Below are 24,617 nucleotides of genomic sequence, written 5' to 3'. Positions count from 1 at the left end.
ACACACACACACACACACACACACACACACACACACACACACACACACACACACACCTCTTCAGACATAAACGTGCAGAAATGTAGAAATTCGACGCAAAAAAAAAAGAACTGAAGAGTTCATCGAATGCTTTTGCGACTCACATTTTCACCAGGAAATACAAAAACAAACCTGAAATGCAACATTGCAGCCAGCGGCTCACATTTCAGCATCTGTCAGTGTGCAGCTCTGTGAGCAGAGACAGAGGGGCCCCTCTCTTGATCATGTGATGAGTGCATGCCGGTGCGTGCATACATGCAGACCTCGATTTTTATTACACACATCGCTCCCCTGTTGTTTTCCACTTACCCGATAAGAACATAGTGCATTGGTAGCAAAGTCATCATAAAAAATGACCGCCCCCGTGTGGGCCTAAACGGGCCAATTGCAGTTATCCGGGTTACACACGCCCCGCCACATCACGAGCACCTCCTACTTCGTGGATCCGGACAGCCTTTAAATGCCCCCTTTCATCCACTTTTCGGGTTGTGTGTCAGTGTCGTTGCTGCTTTGGGTCTGTAGAGGCTTATCTGCCACGTCAGTTGTCGTCGCTGTTTAACAAAACTGTCAAGTAAGACTAGTTGTTTTGTTTTACTCTTGCACACTTGCGATATTGCAGATTGTCATATGTTGCAGACTAGAATTTTTGGTTGGATTAGTAAGCCTCTGCGGGTTTACTGATTGAAGTAGCAAGTTTTAATGTGTTATAATTTGTGTGTGCACACGGTACACGGTTCATTTAGGAAGTTCACTTTCCTTTGCATCATACATTAGAGGCTATTTTACTTTGAAAGGCTTGGCAAACATAAACCTGTTTTCTGCAGATGGCCGTCAGAGCGCATGCTTGGATGTGCGCAAATATTTGAAAAGCGCCTAAGTTCAGCCTGTCTTTTACGATCGCTTACTTTATTCTTTGCAAGCGATGTTCTTGATTATTGGCTATGACATGGGCCTGTTTAATGCATTATTTGCTGACAGCACTGCAAAAACTTCTAGACCAAAACTGCGGGTGAACTTTGAACACATGTTGCACAATGAAAGGGAGCAGTTGTGTTTTGTAGGCCAAAGTTCAACCCTTTTTTAACCAAATTTTTAACCTTGGATGTGTTGAAGGAGAACAGAATGTTGTTGGATTTTGTGTCAGATGGAAAACAAGATTAAATCTTCCTCGTACCACTAATGGTTGAAGACTTTCCAAACACCTGCCAAAAAACCTGTATTGTTATTTCTCTTAGGATGACTCATCCGTTCCCATCCCTTTCTCCGGAGCAGAAGAGGGAGCTCTCTGACATTGCTCAGAGGATCGTGGCTCCAGGAAAGGGAATCCTGGCTGCAGATGAATCAACAGGTGAGCCACCCTTTTATTTAGTACTCCATGCTGAGAGGTAAATGCTGTGCATGCAGGTGAAATTATTTTCTGTGTTGTGTTTCTCTTTAAAGGCACCATGGCGAAGCGGCTCCAGAAAATCAACGTGGAGAACACCGAGGAGAACCGCCGCAGCTTCCGTGACATCCTCTTCTCCTCTGATGCCTCCTTCTCAAACTGCGTGGGTGGCATCATCTTCTTCCACGAGACACTCTACCAGAAGTCAGACAGTGGGAAGCTGTTCCCCCAGCTCGTCAAGGAAAAGGGCATTGTTGTTGGCATCAAAGTAAGGAGCAAGCAGTGTCTGACCCTTTGAATCTCAGAGATAAAGATTTTTTTTAGAATTTGCTGACATGTTTGCATTTTCTTGCTTTAGGTGGACAAAGGCACAGCTGGTCTGATGGGAACAGATGGAGAGACCACCACACAAGGTAACGCGGATTCAACACCTTGTGCATTTCTCTGCAAATCTCATCACAATGATGCAGAATAAGCCTTTCAAAGACGGGGTTGCTAATGTTCTTTGGCTTCTCTAGGACTTGATGGCCTCTCAGAGCGCTGTGCCCAGTACAAAAAGGACGGCTGTGACTTTGCCAAGTGGAGGTGTGTGCTCAAGATCTCAGATGGCTGCCCATCAGCTCTTGCCATTGCAGAGAACGCCAATGTCCTCGCCAGATATGCCAGTATCTGCCAACAGGTGCGTGTATAGCAAATTGCTCTACATAAAAGGCTGACAAATTGGGTAAATTCTAGTCATTCATTTGAACTTGTATTCACCAGAATGGCCTTGTGCCCATTGTGGAGCCAGAGATCCTGCCTGATGGAGACCATGACCTTCAGCGTTGCCAGTACGCCACAGAAAAGGTAAGCAAGACCACCAGCAGCAAAGGATATTCCCAGTACATAAGATGGGAAGGGTGTCTAGTAATAAATCTGCCGGGTCATCTTTAGGTCCTGGCTGCAGTGTACAAGGCTCTGTCTGACCACCATGTGTACCTGGAGGGCACTCTGCTGAAGCCCAACATGGTCACTGCTGGACACTCCTGCACTAAGAAGTACACCCCTCAGGAAGTTGCCATGGCTACAGTGACTGCTCTGAGGCGGACCGTGCCTGCCTCAGTGCCTGGTAAGTGGCATGAGGACAGCTTTTACATTACAGTTAAGGAAGGTGCAGAGCAGTTCATTTGATTATGAGTATGACACTATTTTTCTGTTTCTTTAAAGGCATCTGCTTCCTGTCCGGAGGGCAGAGTGAAGAGGAGGCCTCCGTCAACCTGAACGCCATCAATCAGGTGCCTCTGCACCGTCCCTGGAAGCTGACCTTCTCTTACGGTCGTGCACTCCAGGCTTCTGCTCTTGCTGCCTGGAAGGGCAAAGCTGAAAACAAGGCAGCCACACAGCAAACTTTCATCACCAGAGCCAAGGTCAATGAGTAGTACTGATCCTCAGTAGATACTATTAACGAGTGCTATCAATTTGCTGAGGACTGTTTACTGAACTGGCTGTCAAATAATGCTTATCTTGCATTGCCCAACTTTACACTGTCTAGTAAATGATTGTTGTTGGTCCCCCCCCGTTCTATTTAGTCTTACGCTAATGTGACACAAGTAACTTGGCTGATAATTAACTTTCCAATTTGACTTTGTCCTGTCTTTTTTTCCTCCCCCTCTGCTCTTCCCCTCAGATCAATGGCCTGGCTTCCAAAGGAGAGTACAAGCCCACCGGTGCAGCTGGCCAGGCCTCCACACAGTCTCTGTACACTGCCAGCTATGTATATTAAATACTGTGACAATAACCCAAGAAAAACAAATCAAGAATTGCACATGGACCAAATATAACTACAAGAAAATCTCCTTCTGGGTGCCCATCCTCCCTGCATTACCAACACCAGGGGGAGACTTCTGTCAAAATGTTCAACTACTGTTTGTCTACTTAATGAAATCTCCCGAAATAAAAGACCAAAATGTTTTTGATATCAGTGTCTTCATGAGTTGTATCCACCACTGATGGAGTAAATTCCTTGCACATATATATATATTAGAAAACCTACTCCTGTTTCTTAATACATAAAGTTTAATGTGCTACTACAGAAAACACTGGGGCACCTGAGATGTTGATTGGGGATAAAATCAAAGGTTTAAACATTTAAGTGCAGAATACAAAGCAAAGTTTAGTGATAGTCAAAGACAAATAAGACACTGTTAACAATGCAGATACAATTAGATGCAAAATCTTGGACATCTCTGAAAAGATGACACGTATAATAGATTTTCAAAATGACCAAAGGTCTGATGAAGATATTAACAATAAAGTGTTTTTAACAAGTATGTTTTGTTTTTTTTAATTAATTAATTTTTAATTTTTTAAAAAAACCAAACTTTTATAGTTTATACCCGTCCCAGGTACCGTCCTGAATTTTGGCATTTACAGCCAAGTTGTGTGACTAACAAATGCTAGGTAGCCTAGATGTTGTCCAACATATACGGTATGACATCTGGCCTTGTTCAACACATTCAGTCGATGTGTACGGTTGCCAGACAGATTGGTTATCTTCCTGAAAAAGTTCTTCTAAGATAGTTTTTTTTTCCCCTCACAGATTCCACAGGTAAGAAACTAGTGAGCAAATAATCACATTTGACTTTTGCTATTTGACTTTTAACCCACAGTAGATTTTCACTTATTGTGGCTTAATATATGAAAACTTGTTTCCACCACTGGGAAGGGAAAAAAAGCCGTGGATATGACAACCCATTCATCCATTCTCTTCCACTTATCATTTTCAGGGTCACCAGGTCGCTGGAGCCTATCCCAGCTACTATAAGGCGAGAGGCAGGATAAACCCTGGACAGGTCGCTAGTCTGTCACAGGGCTAACACACAGAGACAAACAACCAATCACACTCAGGTTCACACTCACATTTACACGCATGGGCATTGTAGAATGACCAATTAACCTAACCTCACTAACTGCATGTCTTTGGACTGTGGGAGGAAGCCAGAGTACCCAGAGAGAACCCACACAAAGACAGGGAGAACATGCACTCCCCACAGGGAAAGGCTCCGACCAGGTGGTAGAATCTTGCTGTGAGGCAACAGTGCACAGCGCCACCGTGCCGCCCTGATAATACCCTGATAACAACTGGACGTAATGTTGATATGTCAACATTATTATTATCTCAAGTGAGTTACATTGCTTAAAAAATGTATTCGACCACCTCACAATGTAATGTTTATCCCACAGCTTTACTAAATGAAAATTAGTGGTAATTACCAAAGATATTTTTTTATGTTTCTGTAGTGGTTAATCCATCAGTACACACACTCCTTAACTAGAGTTATATTTTTAATGTTAAAATACAATTATTGTTGTTATCCAAACCAAATTAGAATGTTTAAATTTACTGTTTTACAAAAACTGAAAAAATAGTAAAATGCATTATTATTATTCTTACTATTATTTTAATAAAGTGCCAAATTACAGCAAAAACAAGGGTTTCAGTGGTCAAATGTTATACTTGAAAATAACTTGAAATTTCAAGGTATCTTTTATCTCATAGTTCATTTTATTTAAGTCATAAAACTTTATTTTTTGATGAAGGCTAAGATTCATACGGTAGATGAAAGTTGAATAGCCCATGGACCAGTGGCCTTATTCAATAAGAATATTCTGTATGATGCAACTTCACAGTTAATGCTTATTTTAATATTTAACATTAATTAATTAATTAAGTTCTAGATTCATCACTTGACTTTTAGTAATAATTAATTCTTTCAATTTCTTTGGAGGTAGTTTAGCATGACAATACTTACTCTACAATGTTAATTCAATTACAATTAACAAATGCTGAATTTGTGCAATGTAAGAAAGAATCAAAGATGGATACTTGTGGCAACTTTGTTTGAGTAACAATTGGCCATAAATTTAGCCAATGAATTTAATGCTTTTTAGCAGGAAAACCTCTGATGTTGAGGCTTCCTTGAACGCACCAGCCAAAATTGCACCATAACTATGCATAATTCTAAATGTTTTAGGTGCATCACTATTGATTAAATATCTGTTTCAAAGAAGTTTTGTAGCCTTTAATTTGACTGCCATATAATTTAAATTAAATGTCTGAATAATAAGAAATGAATATAAAAAATTATAGTATTACTTTTTATTTAAAGGTTTTTTTCTTTTCTTTTTTTTTAAAGAGTCTTAAAGATTTTCCAAAATAGTGTATTTCCATACCAGCTCAAGTCCATCTTCTTTGTTTCCCTCAGTCACAGTTAAGCTAACATATCCACTCAAGTTTTTTTTGTTATCCTTTTAAGACAGTGTATGTCTATTTTATATTAAAACCTGCATTACAGAAAAGTTTCTGATGTAGACCAAATGTTAAGCTACATGAGTGCGTCTCAGTTTTGATGGGCGAACTGTTTATGTGTTGCTCAGTTCCTCTGGGGTGTCACAAAAAAGAGCAGCATCTTTGTAATGCAGTTTAAAAAAAAATGCAGATTACTCCTACTTTTAATGTCCAGTCGAGTCTAATCTTTATGTATAGCCTATTTCATACTTTATTAGGCACACTTGTTCAACTGCTCGGCAATACAAATATCTAATCAGACCATCACATAGCAAGAACTCAGTTCTTTAGACATGTAGACATGGTCAAGACAGCCTGCTGAAGTCCAAACTGAGCATCAAAATGAAAAAGAGAAAAAAACAGGATCCAGTTAGCTGCAGTTCTCTGGGTGAAAAATGTCTTACTGATGCCAGATGTCAGAGGAGAATGGCCAGACTCGTTTGAGCTGATGGGAAGGCCACAATACGTCAAATAGCCACCTGTGACAACCAAGGTATGCAAAAGAGCATCTCTGAACGCACAACACGTGAAACCTTGAAGCAGATGGCAATAAACAGCTGTAGCTAAAATTCACATGGGACAACAGAAAATTGTAAAACATCGACTGTTCTGATGAGTCTCAATTTCTGCTGCAACATTGGATGATAGGATGAGAATTTGGCATAAAACACATGACAAAAGTGATACATCCTGCCTTGTATGAGTAGTTCAGGCTGCCGCTGGTGCTGTAATAGTGTCAGGGATATTTATTTGGCACCCTTAATACCAACTGAATATTGTTTAAATGCCACAGTGCACCTGAGTTAATCTACTGTATGTTTGGGAAACTGAGCATCAGTATTTAGCAGACACATCTCTCTCGTTCTCTCGCCTCTTCAGCCGAAATTCCCCCAAGCTGTCGCCTTGTCGTCCGGCTTTGTGACGAACTTTGTTTAACCTCCACATTTGATGGCCACTGTGGAGGTTAAACAAACTATCTGACGTCATTAGCCGTTTCCGGGTCCAAACTCCCCTTCAGTTCCCAAACTCAAACACTGTGCCATCCCTGAGAGTTAAAAGCTATCTCTCTTACTAATCTTACTTAATTCGTCACACTGAGTTCCCTGACACATATAAACATATAGAGTACTGTGCAAAAGTATTGAGCCATCTCTCACTTCAAGTTTTGGTAGGAAAATGAGAGAGATGCAGCAATTTATTGAAATGTACAAACTCACATGAAAATATCATTTATAAGGCAAAAACAGAGTTTGTACAGCTCTAATCTACGCAAAGATTAACATAATGAAATGAGAATATTTATATTGGCTTAACAAAAGTTTATGTTTAAATCAGTACACAATTACTGCACAAAATATAAAAAGATTTTACGCAAACAGGAAAAACAGAGTTTATACCGAGGCTTCTTAGATCACAGTGCAGTACCTGCTCCCTCTGTAACCAGAGGTCAAAGCTAATAGTTTACTCATCCAGTTACAACATGTCATATTGTAAAATGTCTTCAGTTAAACATTCAGTACAGAGTACAAAGCACCGTTTAATGACAGTCAAACACTACTAATAAGACACTAATAATAATGCAGATACAATTAGATGGAAAATTTTGGACGTCTCTGAAAAGATGACACGCATAACAGATTTTCTACATGGCTTCCAAATGACTAAAGGTCTGATGAGGAAGGAAATTTTCAGATATTAACAATAAAAAAGGAATTTCTAACAAGTATGTTTTAAAACAAATCAAAACTTTTATGGTTGGACTGAATTTTGACACTTGTCACAAACAAATGTTGCATAGCCCAGATGTTGTCCAACATATAGTGTATGACATCTGGCCGAGGTCAACACATTCAGTCGATGAGAAGAGATTTGCAGACGTGCAGCAGGGAAACGCAAGGGTTGCCAGACAGATTAGTCGTTATTGCCTTCCTGAAAAAGTTCTTCTAAGATAGTTTTTCCTCACAGTGATGACATAAATGATTTTAGTTCAAGAACAAGTGTCGCAAGAGACCAACAAGTGTGTTTTAGTAAGGTCGTGTAATGTTTAATAATACTTTAAAAAGATGTCCTCAGTCCGATGGCGTTTCAGTCCTTGGTGGTGGAATTTGCTGGACGATGACCTGAAAAAACAAAACAAAACATGAAAGTGGAAGAAAAATAAAATGATGAGTGACCAAAGCTATTGAAAACTGTCCTTCAGCAGATATCCCTGGGATAAATCGGACTCTGTGGCATGTTTCTTTGAAGTAGACAGAAGGCTTGTATGTCAATAATAAAAAAATAAAATATGCTATTACCTGAGTGCGTGTGGATTTCAGTGCGAAACTTGCGACAGTGGTTAGAAAAATGAGAATCACTAACACTGAAATAGTGGAGATCAGTAAAATGGCTTCGATACTTTTCAGCAGCATCTACAGTGACAGAAAGTGAGAGTTATTGATATGCTGTGAAAACATGCATGTCATACAATCATAATCAAAAAATAGATATGTACTGTAACTCACCACACTTGCATCGTTCAAATGAAATCGCAAAAAAAAAAAGTAGGGATAAGAGATGACCTGGATCATCCTGTATATGAAAGAGATTACGATTCCAAAGATGGAAACCACATACAGGGCCAAGCACACAGTCACCTGGGAAAGATAAGTTAATCAAAATTAATTAGGCCACTGAATTAGGAAGGACTGTAGGAGTATAAACAAGGCTGAAAATCACAAATAGGAAATAAAACCATGACGTACCATCTTCTTGGACGGATGCAACTCAGTGTAGACTGACAGGATTCCACAGGTAAGAAACTAGTGAGCAAATAATCACAACAAATGATGCTGTTTGACCTTAACCCACAGTAGATTTATGGGTGATATTTTCACAGTGTGAAGCTGTGTGAGTCTGTCTTCATACAATACATCTTTTGTAGGAAACTATGAATACTTGCTGATGTTTATTTGTCATTGGAAAGATCTAGTTAACACGTAGCATTGCAATTGTACCAGATGCATTTTTAAAACCTTTTGGTATTATGACTGTGTGTCATGCTTGTGCTGTTAACCTAACAAACTGATGGTTGTAGCCTCATATTTATAGCACAGGCAGTACTTTGAACTTTTCTGAACAATAACTGCACAGAAGATATGACCAGTCAAGTTCAATCATTTTTAGCTGTCAGCATGTCAGTGCTAGCCAGTAAAATGCTACAGTAAGTACCAGAGCTCCCTGCCAAAAGGGAATGTAGAGTTGAGCAGAGAATTTGAACTCTTCATTGGAGAACTGAAATCCCATTAACAACTCAGCACAGCCAAACATCAGAATGACAATCTGGAAAGGGGAAGAGGAAGAATGGATGAGAGTGTCTACAGCTGCATCAGCTTATAGCTATCCTCGTGTATAAATCTGCTTATTTAAGATTTTGCTTATCTGATGTGTTACCCCAAGACTTCTGGGCTCCTTTCGGACAAAGCGATGCAGAGGTTTGCTGGACATCGGCACATTGCTGCTAGTCCCCTGATCCCCATTTCTTTCTGTTGTCCCCTCCTCTCTAGTCGTTGTCTGAGTTCCCTCCATTTTCAGGAGACTACACACAGTGCTTGGCTGTGGGTCAAAAAGACTTAATTGAACTGGATGCTTCCCCACAGCAGCACAGATTGTTGGGGGCAGAATATCTGTGGAGTAGCAGAAAACATTTAAAAGCCAGATGAATGCAAGATTTTTCAAAAGTCTTAGAAAACGTGACTCACCCCGTCTTAGATTTTCATGCAGAAAAAGCAGAGTGAAAGATAACAGGAAGGGAATGTTGTGGGTGGAAAGAGGAAGTGTGGCAATTTGAGACTTCTTTTTTTATTAAGTGGTGGGGCTAAAGACTGTCTGGAAGTTACAGGCTTAGGCTGTTCCACAGTATAGTGAGTAAACCACTCAGTTAAAATGAAATCCCCATTAGGTCTGTGCACACTTACTGTATTATAAGTAGATCGGCATTATTGGCAGAGTTAGTGAAACTACTGACAACCTGGTATGTATTATTTTTGTGCAAAGCTAATTGAACCTCGTGCGTGTGACATTGCATCTAAACAGAAAAATTAGTTAAAGTTAAAGTGAGTTTCAGCAGGTAAGGGCTCAGTGTGGGGGAAAAGAATCACAGCTCACAATAATTTCTATTAAGATTTCCACAAGATTTCTATTCTCTACACTGACAGCTTACTGTTTATACTCACTTTATACTAGACGGCCGGTAACGGAGAGACTAAAGGTGGTTACGCCCTCTTGTAACAGAGAGGATGTATGTCAGCCCGTTCTCACGCGTGACGATTTGTCAAGTCCAGAGGCGTTCCATATGTGTAGATTCATTCCAAACTGTTCTCATGTTTCTTAATTTTTCCGATCTCGTAATCTAGGGAAGTGTTTGGTGTTTGGGAGTGAGAACGTGTTGTGTATTCTATCAAAACACGGCAGAACAATGTGTCCTTCTAACTCATCTAAACAAGGCATTCTGTAAAGGGTATAACAAATATGGCAGTCTTTCATGAAACAACAACTGTAATCTCCACATTTCCAGTTTTTTCCTCAAAATAGTATTTTAACTTTTTCCCTCCTCAAAACAACATTATGTAACTTGATCTCCAAATTTTGATTTTATTCTCAATTTCAGCAATATATGTTTTGTATTAATTTGGCCCCAATGGTCCTTCTTACCTCGTCTTGGATTTTCATGCAGCAAAAGCAGCGTGAAAGATAACGGGAAGGGATTATTGTGGGTAGAAAGAGAAAGAGACAGTTTTTTTCATTAAGGGGAGGAGCCAAAGACTTTGATTGGAAGTTACAGGCTGAAACTGTTCCACAGTGTGGTCAGTGAAAACTCCATGAGGTCTGTGCACACTGACTGTGTTATAAGTGTAAGCAGGTGTACATAAAAAAACAACAACAACTTTACCTACTTAAAGTCTTTAAGTGAGGCTTTTTTAAAAATTATTTACATTACGGATTCAGATTGCATTAATGTTTTCTTTTTTTTATCATTATTGAAATTACTTTCTAATTGGGCATATTTATCATCTCTACAAGTTTCAGCTTTAAACAGCAGTTTGAAGCAATCACAATGATCAACTTCTGATTATTTTTTTTTAACATACATACATATAGCAGTGCCACCACTTTGGGTCGGTCTGTGCTGCCCTCACTAATCATCAGCATCACATGTAAAAGTCCCAAGATTTTTTGTGATTAAATGTAACTAAATGTTTCTTAATAAAAATCAAACCAAACAGCAAATACTCCAAAAAAAGCAGCAGTCATATTTGTTGTAAGGAAGAGTTTTATTATGTCATAATTATTTAATCGTTACACAGGCATGATGACAAGGTCTTGTTGATAAAGACACATTATGTTTCTAATGTTATATGTTCCACCTTCAGTATCTTAACATCTCGAAATATGTCAAGCCATATCTGAATATAAATACAGTTTTATGCAAAAGTACTTCACCAGTACAAGTATTATAAAAATATTTAATATTTGCATAGATTAAAATTCCATGAGTAAAAACATACAAGACAGCAGTTTTATCACTAATTACTTCAAATGCACAAACAAGTTTGATATCTATCATATCAAAATGTAAACATGTTGTTATCCTCAGCTGGGCCCTCCTAACACAACAAGTCTTGTTGTTGATTCAAGGATCCGGCATATTGTCCACCTGCAAGACAGCAGCTCCCATCAGACATTTTTAACTAAAAACTACAAAAAAAATTCAACAGAGACAATAAGGCTGCATAACAATTACTGTTATATGCTGTTGGTAGGACAACAAGTGCTTCTCCAGGAGGTACGTCGACCTTTGTCTCATCTCTGCTGCACCATTGTACTGAAGGACCTCCAACAGTGAAAGCCCATCTTGCCTGACAAACTCCTCTGCCACCTGAAGAAGAAGAATACCACATCATGCCACAGCTTAGCAATCATTACAGAGTTTAGTTTCACTAATTACCACACTTACCACTGGACTGCTGACAGTCATCATGAAAAGGATGTCCAGGCTCTGAATCACCATTTCCTGATCAGCCATTTTAAGCGTGGCACAGAGTGCAGACAGTAAACCAAGCTGCATGAGCTGCACACAGAACACCTTTTTCTTGTGGGCAATATTAGCCAGAATCCTGAGAATCTGAGTGTAACAAGCAAGAAAAACAAAAAACAACAAAAACACAAAATCAAAAAACACTTTTTTCATCCAAAAGGATGCAAGAGAAAACCACAAGATTTCTTATTATATGCCACAATGACTTAATATTACAAGAAGCACTTATATCAATCATAGTACCGTATTTCCCGGACTACAAAGCGCACCTGAATATTAGCCGCACAAGCTAAAATCAGGGGAAAATCCTGTTTTGTACATACATTAGCCGCACCTGACCAAAAGCCGCAGGTGTTTCAATGTTGACTTATCATATGTAAGAGAATATGCACAAAGCGAATTGTCAGGAAAGAGATGGCTGTTTGGAGACACACCCCTTTTATTAATATTTTGAAAAACAAGTTATGGGTACATATTTGCATAACTTTTTAGGTATATGTACAAGTAGCGGTAATTACAAGTACGAAACATGTACTGTGCTTCATAAATGAGTAACAAATGTAGTACATAACAATAACCTACAGCACACCAGAAAAATAGATTCGGACTACCTTTTAGGCTCAGGTGCAGTGACACGGCTTTAACAAGAAGAAAAGTCACCATCTTTCTCTTCTTCCTGCACACTAAAACCACCAAAGTCCTCTCCTCCAGTGTCGGATACGAACAGGCTCAGGATGGCTTCGTCATCCACTCTCAGCTTCGTTCCTTCGTTGTCACTTACAAAACCAAAGAAATCCTCGTTGTCAGTGTTAGAGTCGAACACCCTCTGAAGGGCCGTGGCGGTGTCCTCCTCTCCATCATGCAGCAGTCCAGCCCTTCGAAATCCGTTGGTGATCATGGATGTTTTCACACTTTTTCACGCTGTCAGATTCCACCGGTGGAGTTGAGCATAACTTGCTTTTCGCAAGTTTATCGCCGCTCGTCATCCACGACTCCCGCTGAACGCGTAGCGTTCATTTGAAGTTGGTTTTTCACGCTACTTGTACGGCACTATGTTGCCTGGCGGATGGACACGTGACCAACATACCACTCTTGAACCCCGATACTGTGTGTCTGATCGCATGCCCTTCCGCCAGGCAACGTAGTGCTGTACAACAGCGGAACAAACAAAACAAATAGTCTTACGATATGACAAAAATCACGGACAATCCATAGAAAAGCCGCACCTGACTAAAAGCCGCAGGGTTCAAAGCTTGTGCAAAAAGTAGTGGCTTATAGCCCGACAATTACGGTACTAACCATAGTATTAATGCCTTGAGAAAATGGGAGAAGTTGGATCAATCCTGGGACCAAGTTTAGAGTCAAGAGGGCGGAGCAGAATTCGGTGGAGTGAGCTGGGATGGAGAGAGGTAGAAAACACAATGGGGCACGTTACACACACTACAGAAAACCCTGATAATTATGATGCATCAAATCTCAGATGTGCACAGAGAATGCACAAGGCAGCCACAAGCATTTTATTCAGTATTTGAATAGATTGAATAGTTACACCAAAAAAAAAATGCAATGTTTTCTTGCACAAATCTATACTGAACTGCAGCAAAGCAGGAAAAATATATTGCAAAACGGTTCTATTAGTAATGATGAGGTGTACTTCTGTATGGCTGCAGTCCCATTCAGAGACGACTAAAACAAGAGAGCCGTACCTGTGAGGTTGTTAAGGACCCAGACGGTCTCTCTGGCCAAGGCTGGCAGGGTGTGCAGGTAGGCTTGAACAAGTGCACACAGAGAAGCTGGCAGATGAGCATCAGTCAGTTGAGCATTCAGGTCTTCCTCCGGGCAGGAGGACAAGATGTTTCCCACACACCTCAACAGAGGCCAGATGAGCTGAAGAAGACACATTAAAAGCTTCTGTGATCCAAGTCAGATTAAAAACTAAAGTTGTTATTAGAGATGGACCGATCCGATATTACGTATCGGTATCGGTCCGATACTGACCTAAATTACTGGATTGGATATCGGAGAAAAATAAAAAATGTAATCCGATCCATTAAATATCACGAAAGCACCTCACAAAACTTGCAACACGCCGTAACTCACCTCAGAACGTTAGCACGTCGGAGCAGTATACATCACGTGATAGAGCGGCTGTGGCATGCGGGACCTGTCGGTGGTCTGGATAGCATTTGGAGCTTCGCTAGCAACCCGGCATTTCATCTCCGACAAAGTTATCCCGAGAGAAGTAAAGCAAGTGTGTAAGTCCATCTCTGAATGTTTGTAAAGCATTCCTGCGTTAAGCTTAACAAGCGATATATGGAGCGACTGCCTCTTCTTGCTGCTACTTCAATCATGAAACTGCTTAATGATCAGCTGATCGGCTTTTCTGTTGCGAATCCGTGTCTCTTGTTTGCTTTTGGCCCAGTTTGCACCAGAAAGAGGAAACCAGTGGATAAACAACAGCAGCACGTTTAAGCTTGATCAGCTGTTGTTAGAATGTATTTAATATTACTTTCTACACCAGGATCTTTTTCTACGCAGCTGACGGCTGGTAACTGTGCAGGGGCGGATCTAGCAAAGTTTAGACAGGGGGGCTGATAGGGCATTAACAGGGAAAAGGGGGCACAAAGACATACTTTTCTTTCTTATTCTCATTTAAAATGTCTAGCTTTTAATAAATAATTATCTGACACCCAAAGTTTAAATTTGATGCAAAATGAATAGAAGTCAATTACTTCTATTCATTTAGTCTATTACTTCTAGACTTAATAGTAACTATTAAGTCTAATATATATACCCTAGTAAGCTATAGTACTTTTTCCTTTGGGAAGGTACCATCTGTGCAGTCTGCAATTTTGTTGAAGAAAGATGTTGAATCTATTTAATATTTCTTGAAAAATAATTGATTTCTGTGCATTTTTTTCACACTTCATCAAATTAAGGTTGATTACGTCGATTAAGCATCATGAGGTGGAGCGTGAGGGGTGGTTCCCTATTTTTTATTTATTTATTTTTGTTGCTGCTGGGAGTTGGAACCCTATTAGTTAGGTTGCTTAATATTTACGCTAAGTACTCTTTAAAATACCAGAATAGGGAGGATGGTGTAGGTTTAAGTTTATTAGATTGATCAGTATTGCTGAACTATGAAATTTTTTTTTTTTGCATACAGGTATAACAGAATAGCTTTAGTGTAGTTGTTGTTTTAAACTTGAGTATGAACTTATACAAAATGCAGCAAGATATTTAAAAAAAAAAACAGTTTTGTTGATTAAAAAACACTATATCGGATTCATATCGGTATCGGCAGATATCCAAATTTATGATATCGGTATCGGACATAAAAAAGTGGTATCGTGCCATCTCTAGTTGTTATTTTTACTTTGTTCTGAAGCTTAGGCAAATATGCGATGTTGCTGTTTTGTTTCAGTTCCTAGATTCTTCAACTGACTTTTAATAATAGTTAAGTCATTTTACTATCTTTGGAGGTAGCTCAGCATGAAATGAACTAATCTACATTATTAATTCAATGATAATTATCAAATTTGTTTGCTTAAAAGTAAAAAAAAAAGTCTTAACAAGTTTTGAAAGTAAATATTGGATTTGATCATTCACTTCCATACCAGCTCAATCCCATCTTCTTTGTTTCCCTCGGTGACAGCACCACCTAGTGACACTAACAAGGAGCTGCACTGTGACAGGGCACCCTGAGCCAGCAGCTCTTTGTTATCATCTGTGCTAATAAAAGGCACAAAACAGATTCAGTAATTAGCTACAATAGCAAATCAGCAAAAAAACAAAAAAGGTTTTGGACACTTTCCTAAACTTCTCACCTGCATATGAGGTAATGGAGACACCATGCACACTCTATGGCAGGAGCCAGGCCGAACTGTGGGTCGGGGGTAAGGACGGATAACAGGTGTGAAGGCAAGGTAGACTTCAGGACTATCCTACAGACACAGAGGAAGACAAAAAAACACAACAAGGTTAAATGTGAACAAAACATTACTCTGACATTTTCTGCGAGATGAGGAATGCAGAGGCTGAAGACGTGAAGAAGTGCATTATTGATATATTTACGGGATTATCTTCTCAGGTGCGTCTCTGGCCTGGAGAAGCTGAGAGAGGGTGAACGCTGCAGCTTCCACTACTGCAAGTGTGTGCCGTTGGTTCTGGACAAATACACAGTAACATGTTACAAAGACGTGCAGCAGTCACACTCCTGTCTCTCTATGAATTGGATGTTTGAGTAGATTTGGATTCAACTGCAACAATTCTACGAATTGCCAGTACAGTAAGGATATTAGTGTAGACAGTGAGCCTTCGTAGTTTACCTCTATACAGCTGGCCAGAGCGGGAATGATTCCCTGAGCCAGGAGCTTCTCTCTTACCACATCGCTGTCTGGACACATGTTACCAAGTGTGTAGAGACACAGCTCCTGTGTACATATAATGTTCCGCACAATAAGGAAGTCAAAAGTCTTCTGCATTGTAGGTCATACTATATCACAAACTGCCTGCACTGCATGGTGACTTACTGTAAACTTAGTGCTTGGGCCAGACAGGTAAGTGAGCAGGTAAGGGGTAGCAGGCAGACAGGCTGGAGCCACATTAGTGTGGGAAGAGTGAGAGAGCTCGTGAAGACACCGAACGGCCTGCAGGCGGCACTGAGCATTAGAGCCAGTGAGGAGGCCGACCAGCAGATGCATACTGTTCTCGTGCCTGAAAGAAAACACAGTTTCACACACAAAGATGAGGAAGTGACTTAAAAGTGACAGCGTAATTTAGTCTCTTCCAATATGGCAACAGAAGCCACTACCATACTTGATAAAGGTGAGCTGTGCAGCTGGGTCGCGCAGAACTTTACTCAAGGCCTTCAGGTGTGCCTCCTTCTCTGTCCCGCTGTGTTGAAGTTTGTGGAGCAGACTAACAATGTCCTGAGGAAATATGAGACTGGCAGGCTGAGTTCAGATCTTTCATTTTACTGAACCTACCAAAAAAAAAAATCTAAGACAGGCATGTCAAAATCAGTTTACATTGTGGGTCAAATACGGCCCAGTTTGGCTCGAGTAGTAAAAACACCCCATTCTGTCAGTGTTAATATATTTAGCTACACTTTAAATCCCTGAGAAACCTTACAATGAGACAAAGAAGAAACATTTCAACAATATGTCTCAATTTTTCAGCAAAATAAAATTACAGAAAGGTTCCAGTAGCTCTTTTTCCAGACTGTCCTGTACTTATAAAACAAAGTTTTTGTTAATTCACAGAAAATATTCTTTTTTTCCCACCAAAATTTCAAAAGATGTCAAAAAACATTAACTTTTCTGTCATTTAATTATTTATCTATTAGATAATTCCTTTAGTTTAGCGTGAATGGCTACGTAGGAGGTCTTTATCAGCAGTAAAAGATGTAAAACTTCTGAAAACATAGCCTATAAGTTGATTCCCTCCTTTACATCTTCCAGCCTTCAAGTGGGCCAGATTGGAGAATTCTGGCACCTGGGAAATTCTTGTGCTTGACACCCCTGATCCAACACAATATCTGATACTTACATGTCCTCCTGGGGCTGTGTCCATGCTAACGTCCGGCTGCTCCTCATCTTCATTTAGCAGTAGTCGCTTGCTCACCAGCTGCCTGTCTCTGCGTGCCTGTCTCAGTGCTAAAGCATTCAGGGAGAGGCATGTCACAACTCTTTAACCTTCAGGGATCATACGTGATCATACTTGTGTTTAGTGTACATATGCTGTGCAAAACATGCGTCCTTTTGAGATAAAGCCACCATGGGGAGGCCATGCCTGTGGGGAAATAAAGAAGCTGAAGTTAAGATGATGCTAACATATCCATTTAGGTTTTGACTCATTTTACGCCAGTGTATGTCACCAACACTGCTCTATTTTATATTAAGACCTGTACATGGGAACATCTCAATTTTTAAAAAAACACTGAATTTCGAGTAGAAACGAAAACCTATATCTGCACAGGAACTGTTTTTGCTGTTTATGTGTTGTAAAAATGCCTGGAGATGAAGATGTAACAGCTAACTAACAGTTCCTCACGGGTGTCATAAAAAAGAGCTGTATCTTTGTAATACAGTTTTAAAAAAAAAATTACATGTGCACATTACATAAACCTATTTCACACTTTATTATGCACATTTGTTCAACTGCTTGGTAAATACAAGTATCTAATCAGATAATCACATAGCAACAACTGAGTTGGTTTAGACATGTAGACAGGGTCAAGATGGCCTGCTGAAGTTTAAACTGAGCATCAAAATGGGGAAGAATAGTGATTTAAATGCCTCTGAATGTGGAATGGCTGTTTGTGCCAAATTGGCTGGCCTGTGTATTCCATAAACGGATGACGTGCTGGAATTTTCAACAGCCAATTTTCACAGAGAACGGTCTGAGAAAGAGGAAAAATGCCTTAGTGAAGCCAGATGTCAGAGGAGAGTGGCCGACTCGTTTGAGCTGATGGGAAGGCAACAATATCTCAAATAACCGCCCATGACAACAAAGGTATGCAAAAGAGCATCTATGAACGCCAACACGAAGTAGATGGCCTACAGCAATAGACAGCTGAGGCTACAATACCAATACCAGTACTAATAGAACAATACCAGCACTTTATTGAATCTGTGCCATGATGAATTAAGACAATTCTGAAAACACAAGGGGGTTCAACTTGGCTCTAGCAACGTGTACCTAATAGTTTATTAAGATATTAATAAAATAATGGTTACGTTGAAGCTACAGTTCCAGCTAGTTTCTATGGAAACTAAACATAGTCACAGAGCCAAAGGAAAAATGAGCTCATTACTGAATAAACAGGGTTTTAGTTAAAGACCAGGGTTAGCCTACAGTATGTTTGGGAAACTGAGCCTCGGTATTTAGCAGACACACCTCTCTCGTTCTCTCGCCTCTTCAGCCTGAGCTCCTCCAAGCTGCCGCCTTGTTGTCCGGCTTTGTGACGAACTTTGTTCAACCTCCACATTTGGCGGCCAGTAACAACTGCAACTGTAAAACTTCACTGACAGTTACTCATCGTATGGTTAGTGTGTAGCTATGGTAGTGGGGCAGTCTTCTTCTTTCTTCTTTAACAGTGGTAAAACAAACGTCTTTTCGCTGCATTAGCGTCACCCTCCGGATTGGAGTGGAACAGTCGTTTTCTCGGTTTCCTTAAAAAAGACTTGACACCCTCACGTTACACGATTCAGCGGAAAGGCAGTTTTAGGCCTCGTCTCTCTTAATAATCTTAATTTGTCTCACCGAGATCCCTGACACGTACAAACATATAGAGTGTCCCCTACAGCACAGCACAATCTCCAGAGCTCATCAAGTCAAGCATTTTCCCTTAATTTGTAAGAAGTTCAGCGTTTGTGTGCCCAAAGAACAGGATTTACCAGATGTAAGACTTGGGACGGGTACAGTTGATAAAAACAAAAAAAACTATGGTGTTTAATTTGTATTAAAAGCATAATATACAATCTATATAAGAAAATTTATATCAAACATTTAAAACTTTAAAAAATAATGCTCATCACACACATAGAATTTCCCCTCCTTTCCCACAATAGAACAGCTGACATGTCAATTTGAATAAATATACATCTGGTTAAAAAAAAGTGTGTAATTTTTTTTAACGAAATACCAAAAGACAGCTATAGGACAGGAGTAAACCTCTTAATCAGAATCACACAGTTTCACTTCATTTTACAACTTAAATCTGCATAAAAATATGAAAGGTGGTTTAGAGAACCTAGCTCAGGATTATCACGAGGGAAATTCCTGAGAGCAAAACAGAATCCATGTTTATAAAAACAGACGTTACTCAATTAAACCCCATCTGAATTTCACTATGAGGCAGAAATATTTCAACAGGTGATCATCAGTTCCCCAAAACAACCACGAAATGCGCGTGCCGTGAAAATGGCAGCTACCGTAGAAACACTTAAGTAAAAAAACACAAACCCAAAACCCATAAAAAGATAAAAATGTAGCAAAAATATAAACGACGGATCTTTAAAGTTTTAAGTCATATTCTAACTACTGATATATGATCAGTGTACATGATCGGAAATCGGAGGACGTGATGTGACCCTCGTCCTCTGGGTCTGCGGGATGACGAGTCACACATCTTGATGATTCTTTGATGATTTCTTCTTCTTCTGTGGAGAGACGGACATGAGGGTTAGGATCCGCCAACGTTGAGACTGGACACATTTGTTTTCTAAGTAGCGTCGAGATTTGTTTTCTAAGTAGCGTGATACCTTTTTGTGGGAGTCGCTTGAGGCGGTTTCTGTTGCCATGGCGTCTTGGATTGAATCTACAGGTATTTCTGGGATGTCGGCTGATTTCAATTTGCTTTTTTCTGAGGACAAATGCAAAGCAATTTTACAAAACCATCAAATTACATGTTTTTAAGCTATATGTGGGTTGTTTACTCACTTCTCTTCTTCTCCGTTTGAGAACTCGTTGCCTCTACGTCAGGTGGAGGCAGCGGCTCTGTGTTGGCGGGATTATTTTTCTTTTTCTTCTTGACACTCTTGACCTGCTCTGTTGTTTCCTCTACCTTATTATCTATTATATCCTCAACTACCTGCTCTCTTTCTTCATCAGCTTTTTCTTTTTTCTTCTTCTTTGATTTCTTTTCCTGCAGTACTTGTTCTGGATTTTCCTCACCATTAAGAAGGTCCCTTTTCCTCTTCTTTGCCTTCTTTTCTGTAGACGTCTGCTCTAAAGTCTCAATTTCTTCAGTTTTTTGCTCTGTATTATTTTCTATGTCTTCAGCTTTTTGCTTTGAAATGCTTTCACTTGCAAATGTCAATGAATTTTCCTCACTTTCTGTTTTCTTCTTTTTTTTCTTCTTGGCTTTCTTTTCTTCTGCTATGTGCTCTGAGGTTTGGTTGTTTTCTTCCTGTTTGCTCTCTTTGTTATTTTTCACTTCCTCAGATACCTGCTCAGAATTTCCAGTCTGTGCCAAACTTCCCTCACTACCAGCCTTCTCTTTCTTCTTCTTCTTTTGTTTCTTTTCTTGTACCGTTGACTCTGAAAGGGTTTTCTCATCAGCGTTCCCTCTTGTGTTTGTCTCAGTCGTGACTGTCTCATTTCTTTCAGCATCATCTTTGGTTTCTTTTGCTTTTTTATTCACCTTCGGAGTTTTTTTAGCCTCCTCCTGCTTCGTGTCTTTGGTCTTTCTCGTCTCTTCGCCACATTCCTCTTTTCCATCTTCACCCATCTCATTCTTTTCCTCCTTGTCTGCAATTTTCTCCTTCTTTTTCTTCTTCTTCTTGGGCTCAGATGTTCTGTCATCAGTTGTTTGTTCACTGGGAGTTGCCGTTTCCCTGTCCTTTTTTATTTGTTTGTCCGCTGGAGATGAGAGGTTTTGCTTTTGGCTCGGAGTGCTTGAGGTGACAGAAGTCACATTTTTTGTCACATTCTTCTCGGTCGAGCTCGTCTTTGCTTTTTTTTCAGTCACATGTTTCTCGCCACCTTCGTCATTGTGTTTCACTGTCCCGTTACTCGGTTTAACTGGGGTTCCAGGTTTCGCCGGAGCCTTAGCCCGGGGTTTCCTGACTCTCTTTTTCGGGGGTTGAGGAGCAGAGGAGTCCAGGGCATTGATGGCATTCATCTTGACTATGTCGGCATCTGTGGACAGAGAAAACCCAGTAAAAACATCAAACTGTGCATGGTGGAACAAATGCCTAAAAGAAAACATAAACAGCGAGCAAACAGTAACTGTACACAGCTCTGTTTGGATGAAATCACTCTTTTCCATGGTGAGGTTGTTCATGGGTGGTGCTGCACTGTCTGGTGGTTGTCTTTCTCTCATTAAGTGGAGGGACCAAGCTTTCCCTTCATCTTCCATCACTTTGTACATTTTCCACACCCTCCACAGTTTATTCCACCTGACTTTAGACTCCTTCCACCATGAACACCTCGCCTGAATGCTACATCTCAGTCTCTCAATAGCGCGCTTTGACGTTAGCTCAAATGAGACATATTTTGCTTATTTCCAGCTTTACACTTTAATTCAGAACCTGCATTAGAGTATCTTTGCATGATTCTCATTTCAATAAAATCTTATTTGAAATATAAAATACAGTCTTTTCCTGAAACAGGTTATGTTAGCTCAGACCACGTTAAGGACCCCTCTTCTAACAAGCCTAATTTCATCTGATTGGATCTCTAACAGATCAAACTTGTTGGAAAAAAGATAAAACTCACCCACGTGTGCGCTGACAGCCTGCAACTGAAAATAATTTCATTACATTAAGGGAAAACTATCCTAAAGTTACTGTGCAAATAACCGCTCCTTCTGAGAGGGGCAGATGGGATTCTTTTTTTAGATATGGTTCATTTGATGTGAAATGTTTGAGGTATCTGAACTGGATGTGCCCTGGTTGCTCCTTAAGTGAGGTGTTTTGGGCAAGTCAAATATTTCTAGCCTGGCTTTGGTCACTTTATTGTCCACTCATAACCCCCTCTTCATTTTTCTAGGATTCTTTTCATCACCTCATCCTTGACACGCTCGCCCATGAATAATGCATTCAGTGACTCACCTGTCATCTGTTGGAGCAGTTTCTTCCACTTCTCCACATCCAGACTGCTGTCAGAGTCTGAATCATCTGCACCGGCAGTCACAACTTTGTCTGATGTTCGGCTCTTTGATTTCTTCTCCCCTGTGACTTTTTTTGCAGCTTTTCCCTCAGTTTTTTTCTTGTTTGCTGGAACAGACTGGGAAAAAAAGAAAAAGAAGGATTAGCGTGGTTGGTATAGTCCAAGAACTGCCACGAAAAGAAATTAAAACAAAATAAAAATTCACCTTTTTTGCAGTTGTGTCCTTTTTCTTTTTTGATGTTGTAGACTTTGCTAAACATAAAAAGTGCAAATGTGTTAAAATGCATTCAAATACGCCAACCTCTGGCCTCAAAGAGTTTACTGCTACAAACCGAGCTGCATTCTCTGATATGTCAGTTTTTTCACTAAGCTGTCGCCCTCATCTTGAATCTGATTGGAGGTTGTTAGGAGTGTGAATGTTTGGGTACAGGTGTAAGATGAAAATACTCAAAGCAAACTAATGTACAGAAGTTCCAAATCTTGCTTAAGAATTTTGTAAGCATGAACAGCTGGATCAGGACACACATATACACAAATAAACAAATGTAGTATCTCAGATCCAACTTCAGCTTTCTAATTTAATTTGTATTTAACAAAGAAAAAGAAAAATATGAACCTTTAGTTGGAGTCCTTCCTTGATCTGCTGAATTTTTTGGGTTACTGTCAGGAATAAAAAAAATAGTTAGTATCCAAGCTATTACAAAATGAGACATCTAACCCAGTGGCCGTTGCTTCTGAAAAGCACTAAGAAATCATCCTTACTTCAACCATGATGTGTAGATGTCGAGTAGTGATACTGATATTTTGGTCTCCCCCTGTAGAAAATCAAAATTAAATGTTACAACTTATTAAGAAGTTTGAAATATACAGTGGGAGTATTTCTTGGACATGGTACAGTAGTCTGAAGGAGATGTCAGCATATAAAGACATAAAAACATGCCATTGTTATGGTTATGTGTCAAATTTGAATGAAAGCAGACCCCAAGAAGGTGGTTAGGAAGGACTTGAGTTCATTACAAATGAATAAACTAGAATAATAAACACGTTTACAGAAAAGGACAAAGTCTACTACATTTTGTGGAATATTTACAAATTCAAAAACCTGTGGAGGGACCAAATGGTTCTCATTTGGGGAAGAAAAATCAACAAGCCTTCTTGGTCTGTATTACATTTGCAATGACTGCACTTATACAAATCTCTGGGCTTTTTTCTTAGACTTTACCACAAACAGCTTTTCCTGGCCGCACACTCTCCCCACTCATTTAAATTGGCCATATGCTACATCCTATTTGAGCCACTTTGGGTGGAAGCTCTTGGTGAGTAGAGTCTAACTGATGGTATTTTTTATGTCAAGGACTTGATTACCTTTAAAACTAATCTGACTTTTTCTGTCTTTCCTCCAGCCACAGTCCCTCTTACAGAGGTCTATACAAGGTGAAAGCCTTTCAAGTGTTACGTTCTTAGTCTAGTCAAGTATTGAACGCAACAAGAAGTTGGCCCACTCACACACCACTTTTTTTTAAGTGGTATATAAGTCCTAACATTGAGCTCGTTTTAGCTCACAGCAAGGGGAGGATACATTTCTTGGATCTTACGATCTTTAAAGTTATATATACACACACAACTATGTTTATGCAGAAAAATAGAAACACGTAGCAGTCTAGTTGTTACGAAAAATGGGGAGATTTAATTGAGCAAACGTTCTTCCCCGTCCACACTTCAGAAAATGTTTTTTTGTGGAATTTCATGAGGTGTGAGTAGAGGGGGTTTATTGCACAGCACAGGAGCAGCATTTGAAAACATTGTAACAGTTGCAGTTGATATGTGTGTGTGTGTGGTGAACAATGTTGACCTGTGGGCTGTGCCTCTGTAGCTCATCTGCAGCTGAGCGATAACCATGCTCCTTCAAGTGGCGGTAGATCAGCTGGATCAGCTCGTGCTTTGATGCGTTCACGGACATATTCGAGAAACGAAAAAAGGATTAATCAAACTAAGGCTAAGCTAACGCAAGTGGTATTTTCATATTAAAAGTATCCTCATGATGCTCAGAGTTGCAGCTTCTGAAACCCGCATGTTACCATTTTGAACTCTGACCCAAGGATGTGATTATTTCCTACCGCTGCAATGCACTATGGGAGATGTAGTAAGCGGGGCGTAGCAACGCTGTCAGCGGT

The 24,617-nt window shown here is 39.9% G+C and overlaps 4 protein-coding genes across 8 annotated transcripts; 1 reads left to right on the top strand and 3 right to left on the bottom strand.

The window, feature by feature from the left end:
* Positions 1–454: 454 nt before the first annotated feature.
* On the top strand, positions 455–3,378 carry aldob (aldolase b, fructose-bisphosphate). The gene is made up of 9 exons (XM_085424237.1): positions 455–610; positions 1,275–1,387; positions 1,480–1,691; positions 1,782–1,836; positions 1,942–2,102; positions 2,186–2,269; positions 2,357–2,531; positions 2,630–2,829; positions 3,090–3,378. Exons 2-9 carry the CDS (start codon positions 1,276–1,278, stop codon positions 3,183–3,185), a joined length of 1,095 nt encoding a protein of 364 aa, XP_085280363.1. The 5' UTR covers positions 455–610; position 1,275; the 3' UTR covers positions 3,186–3,378.
* Positions 3,379–6,109: 2,731 nt separating this feature from the next.
* Positions 6,110–10,763, bottom strand: LOC146677601 (uncharacterized). Of its 4 annotated transcripts, XM_085424232.1 has the most exons (8): positions 10,443–10,520; positions 9,965–10,140; positions 9,183–9,415; positions 8,961–9,071; positions 8,495–8,551; positions 8,255–8,386; positions 8,048–8,161; positions 6,774–7,870 (listed from the first exon to the last, which is right to left on the bottom strand). In XM_085424232.1, the coding sequence occupies exons 3-8, from the start codon at positions 9,315–9,317 to the stop codon at positions 7,820–7,822; spliced, it is 600 nt and encodes a 199-aa protein (XP_085280358.1). In that variant the 5' UTR covers positions 9,318–9,415; positions 9,965–10,140; positions 10,443–10,520; the 3' UTR covers positions 6,774–7,819. The 4 variants fall into 4 exon arrangements, with proteins under 4 accessions (XP_085280361.1, XP_085280358.1, XP_085280360.1 ...); XM_085424234.1 differs by lacking the exons at positions 9,965–10,140; positions 10,443–10,520 and adding an exon at positions 9,491–9,952; XM_085424236.1 differs by lacking the exon at positions 9,965–10,140 and having other exon boundaries at positions 6,775–7,870; positions 10,443–10,512.
* A 286-nt stretch (positions 10,764–11,049) lies between these two features.
* tmco6 (transmembrane and coiled-coil domains 6) lies at positions 11,050–19,598 on the bottom strand. Of its 2 annotated transcripts, XM_085424231.1 has the most exons (13): positions 18,727–19,598; positions 17,377–17,483; positions 16,645–16,757; positions 16,359–16,542; positions 16,155–16,259; positions 15,901–15,992; positions 15,654–15,770; positions 15,444–15,558; positions 13,533–13,713; positions 13,126–13,220; positions 11,746–11,913; positions 11,533–11,667; positions 11,050–11,445 (listed from the first exon to the last, which is right to left on the bottom strand). In XM_085424231.1, exons 1-13 carry the CDS (start codon positions 18,815–18,817, stop codon positions 11,422–11,424), a joined length of 1,527 nt encoding a protein of 508 aa, XP_085280357.1. In that variant the 5' UTR covers positions 18,818–19,598; the 3' UTR covers positions 11,050–11,421. The 2 variants fall into 2 exon arrangements, 1 of the variants encoding a protein (XP_085280357.1); XR_014913876.1 differs by lacking the exons at positions 11,050–11,445; positions 11,533–11,667 and having other exon boundaries at positions 11,775–11,913; positions 12,438–13,220.
* Positions 19,599–19,749: 151 nt separating this feature from the next.
* LOC146677599 (uncharacterized) lies at positions 19,750–24,550 on the bottom strand. Its single transcript, XM_085424224.1, has 8 exons — positions 24,296–24,550; positions 23,206–23,258; positions 23,060–23,103; positions 22,649–22,695; positions 22,386–22,560; positions 20,272–21,471; positions 20,094–20,194; positions 19,750–19,991 (listed from the first exon to the last, which is right to left on the bottom strand). The coding sequence occupies exons 1-8, from the start codon at positions 24,401–24,403 to the stop codon at positions 19,953–19,955; spliced, it is 1,767 nt and encodes a 588-aa protein (XP_085280350.1). The 5' UTR covers positions 24,404–24,550; the 3' UTR covers positions 19,750–19,952.
* Between the last annotated feature and the right edge of the window lie 67 nt (positions 24,551–24,617).

The sequence above is a fragment of the Rhamphochromis longiceps genome, linkage group LG2 (genome assembly GCF_057381845.1).
Source record: "Rhamphochromis longiceps isolate RC_006_pf linkage group LG2, R_longiceps_female_GT1.1, whole genome shotgun sequence".
In the NCBI taxonomy this organism is placed as follows: Eukaryota; Metazoa; Chordata; class Actinopteri; order Cichliformes; family Cichlidae; genus Rhamphochromis; species Rhamphochromis longiceps.
Note: the sequence above shows the minus strand (reverse complement) of the source record. Positions and strands in the feature narration are given on the sequence as shown.

Coding starts and splice junctions, on each gene's coding strand:
- aldob (XM_085424237.1), top strand. CDS start 1,276: ATGACTCATCCGTTCCCATCCCTTTCTCCGGAGCAGAAGAGGGAGCTC. Junction 1,837..1,941: donor TGGAGAGACCACCACACAAG/GTAACGCGGATT, acceptor TGGCTTCTCTAG/GACTTGATGGCCTCTCAGAG. Junction 2,103..2,185: donor ATGCCAGTATCTGCCAACAG/GTGCGTGTATAG, acceptor TGTATTCACCAG/AATGGCCTTGTGCCCATTGT.
- LOC146677601 (XM_085424232.1), bottom strand. CDS start 9,317: ATGGAGGGAACTCAGACAACGACTAGAGAGGAGGGGACAACAGAAAGA. Junction 9,072..9,182: donor AGGAGCCCAGAAGTCTTGGG/GTAACACATCAG, acceptor TCCCCTTTCCAG/ATTGTCATTCTGATGTTTGG. Junction 8,552..8,960: donor CCTTTTGGCAGGGAGCTCTG/GTACTTACTGTA, acceptor TTTGCTCACTAG/TTTCTTACCTGTGGAATCCT.
- tmco6 (XM_085424231.1), bottom strand. CDS start 18,817: ATGTGGAGGTTGAACAAAGTTCGTCACAAAGCCGGACAACAAGGCGGC. Junction 16,543..16,644: donor GCACAGCTCACCTTTATCAA/GTATGGTAGTGG, acceptor GTTTTCTTTCAG/GCACGAGAACAGTATGCATC. Junction 15,771..15,900: donor GCACCTGAGAAGATAATCCC/GTAAATATATCA, acceptor CTGTGTCTGTAG/GATAGTCCTGAAGTCTACCT.
- LOC146677599 (XM_085424224.1), bottom strand. CDS start 24,403: ATGTCCGTGAACGCATCAAAGCACGAGCTGATCCAGCTGATCTACCGC. Junction 22,561..22,648: donor AGGACACAACTGCAAAAAAG/GTGAATTTTTAT, acceptor TTTTTTTCCCAG/TCTGTTCCAGCAAACAAGAA. Junction 19,992..20,093: donor CAAGCGACTCCCACAAAAAG/GTATCACGCTAC, acceptor GTCTCTCCACAG/AAGAAGAAGAAATCATCAAA.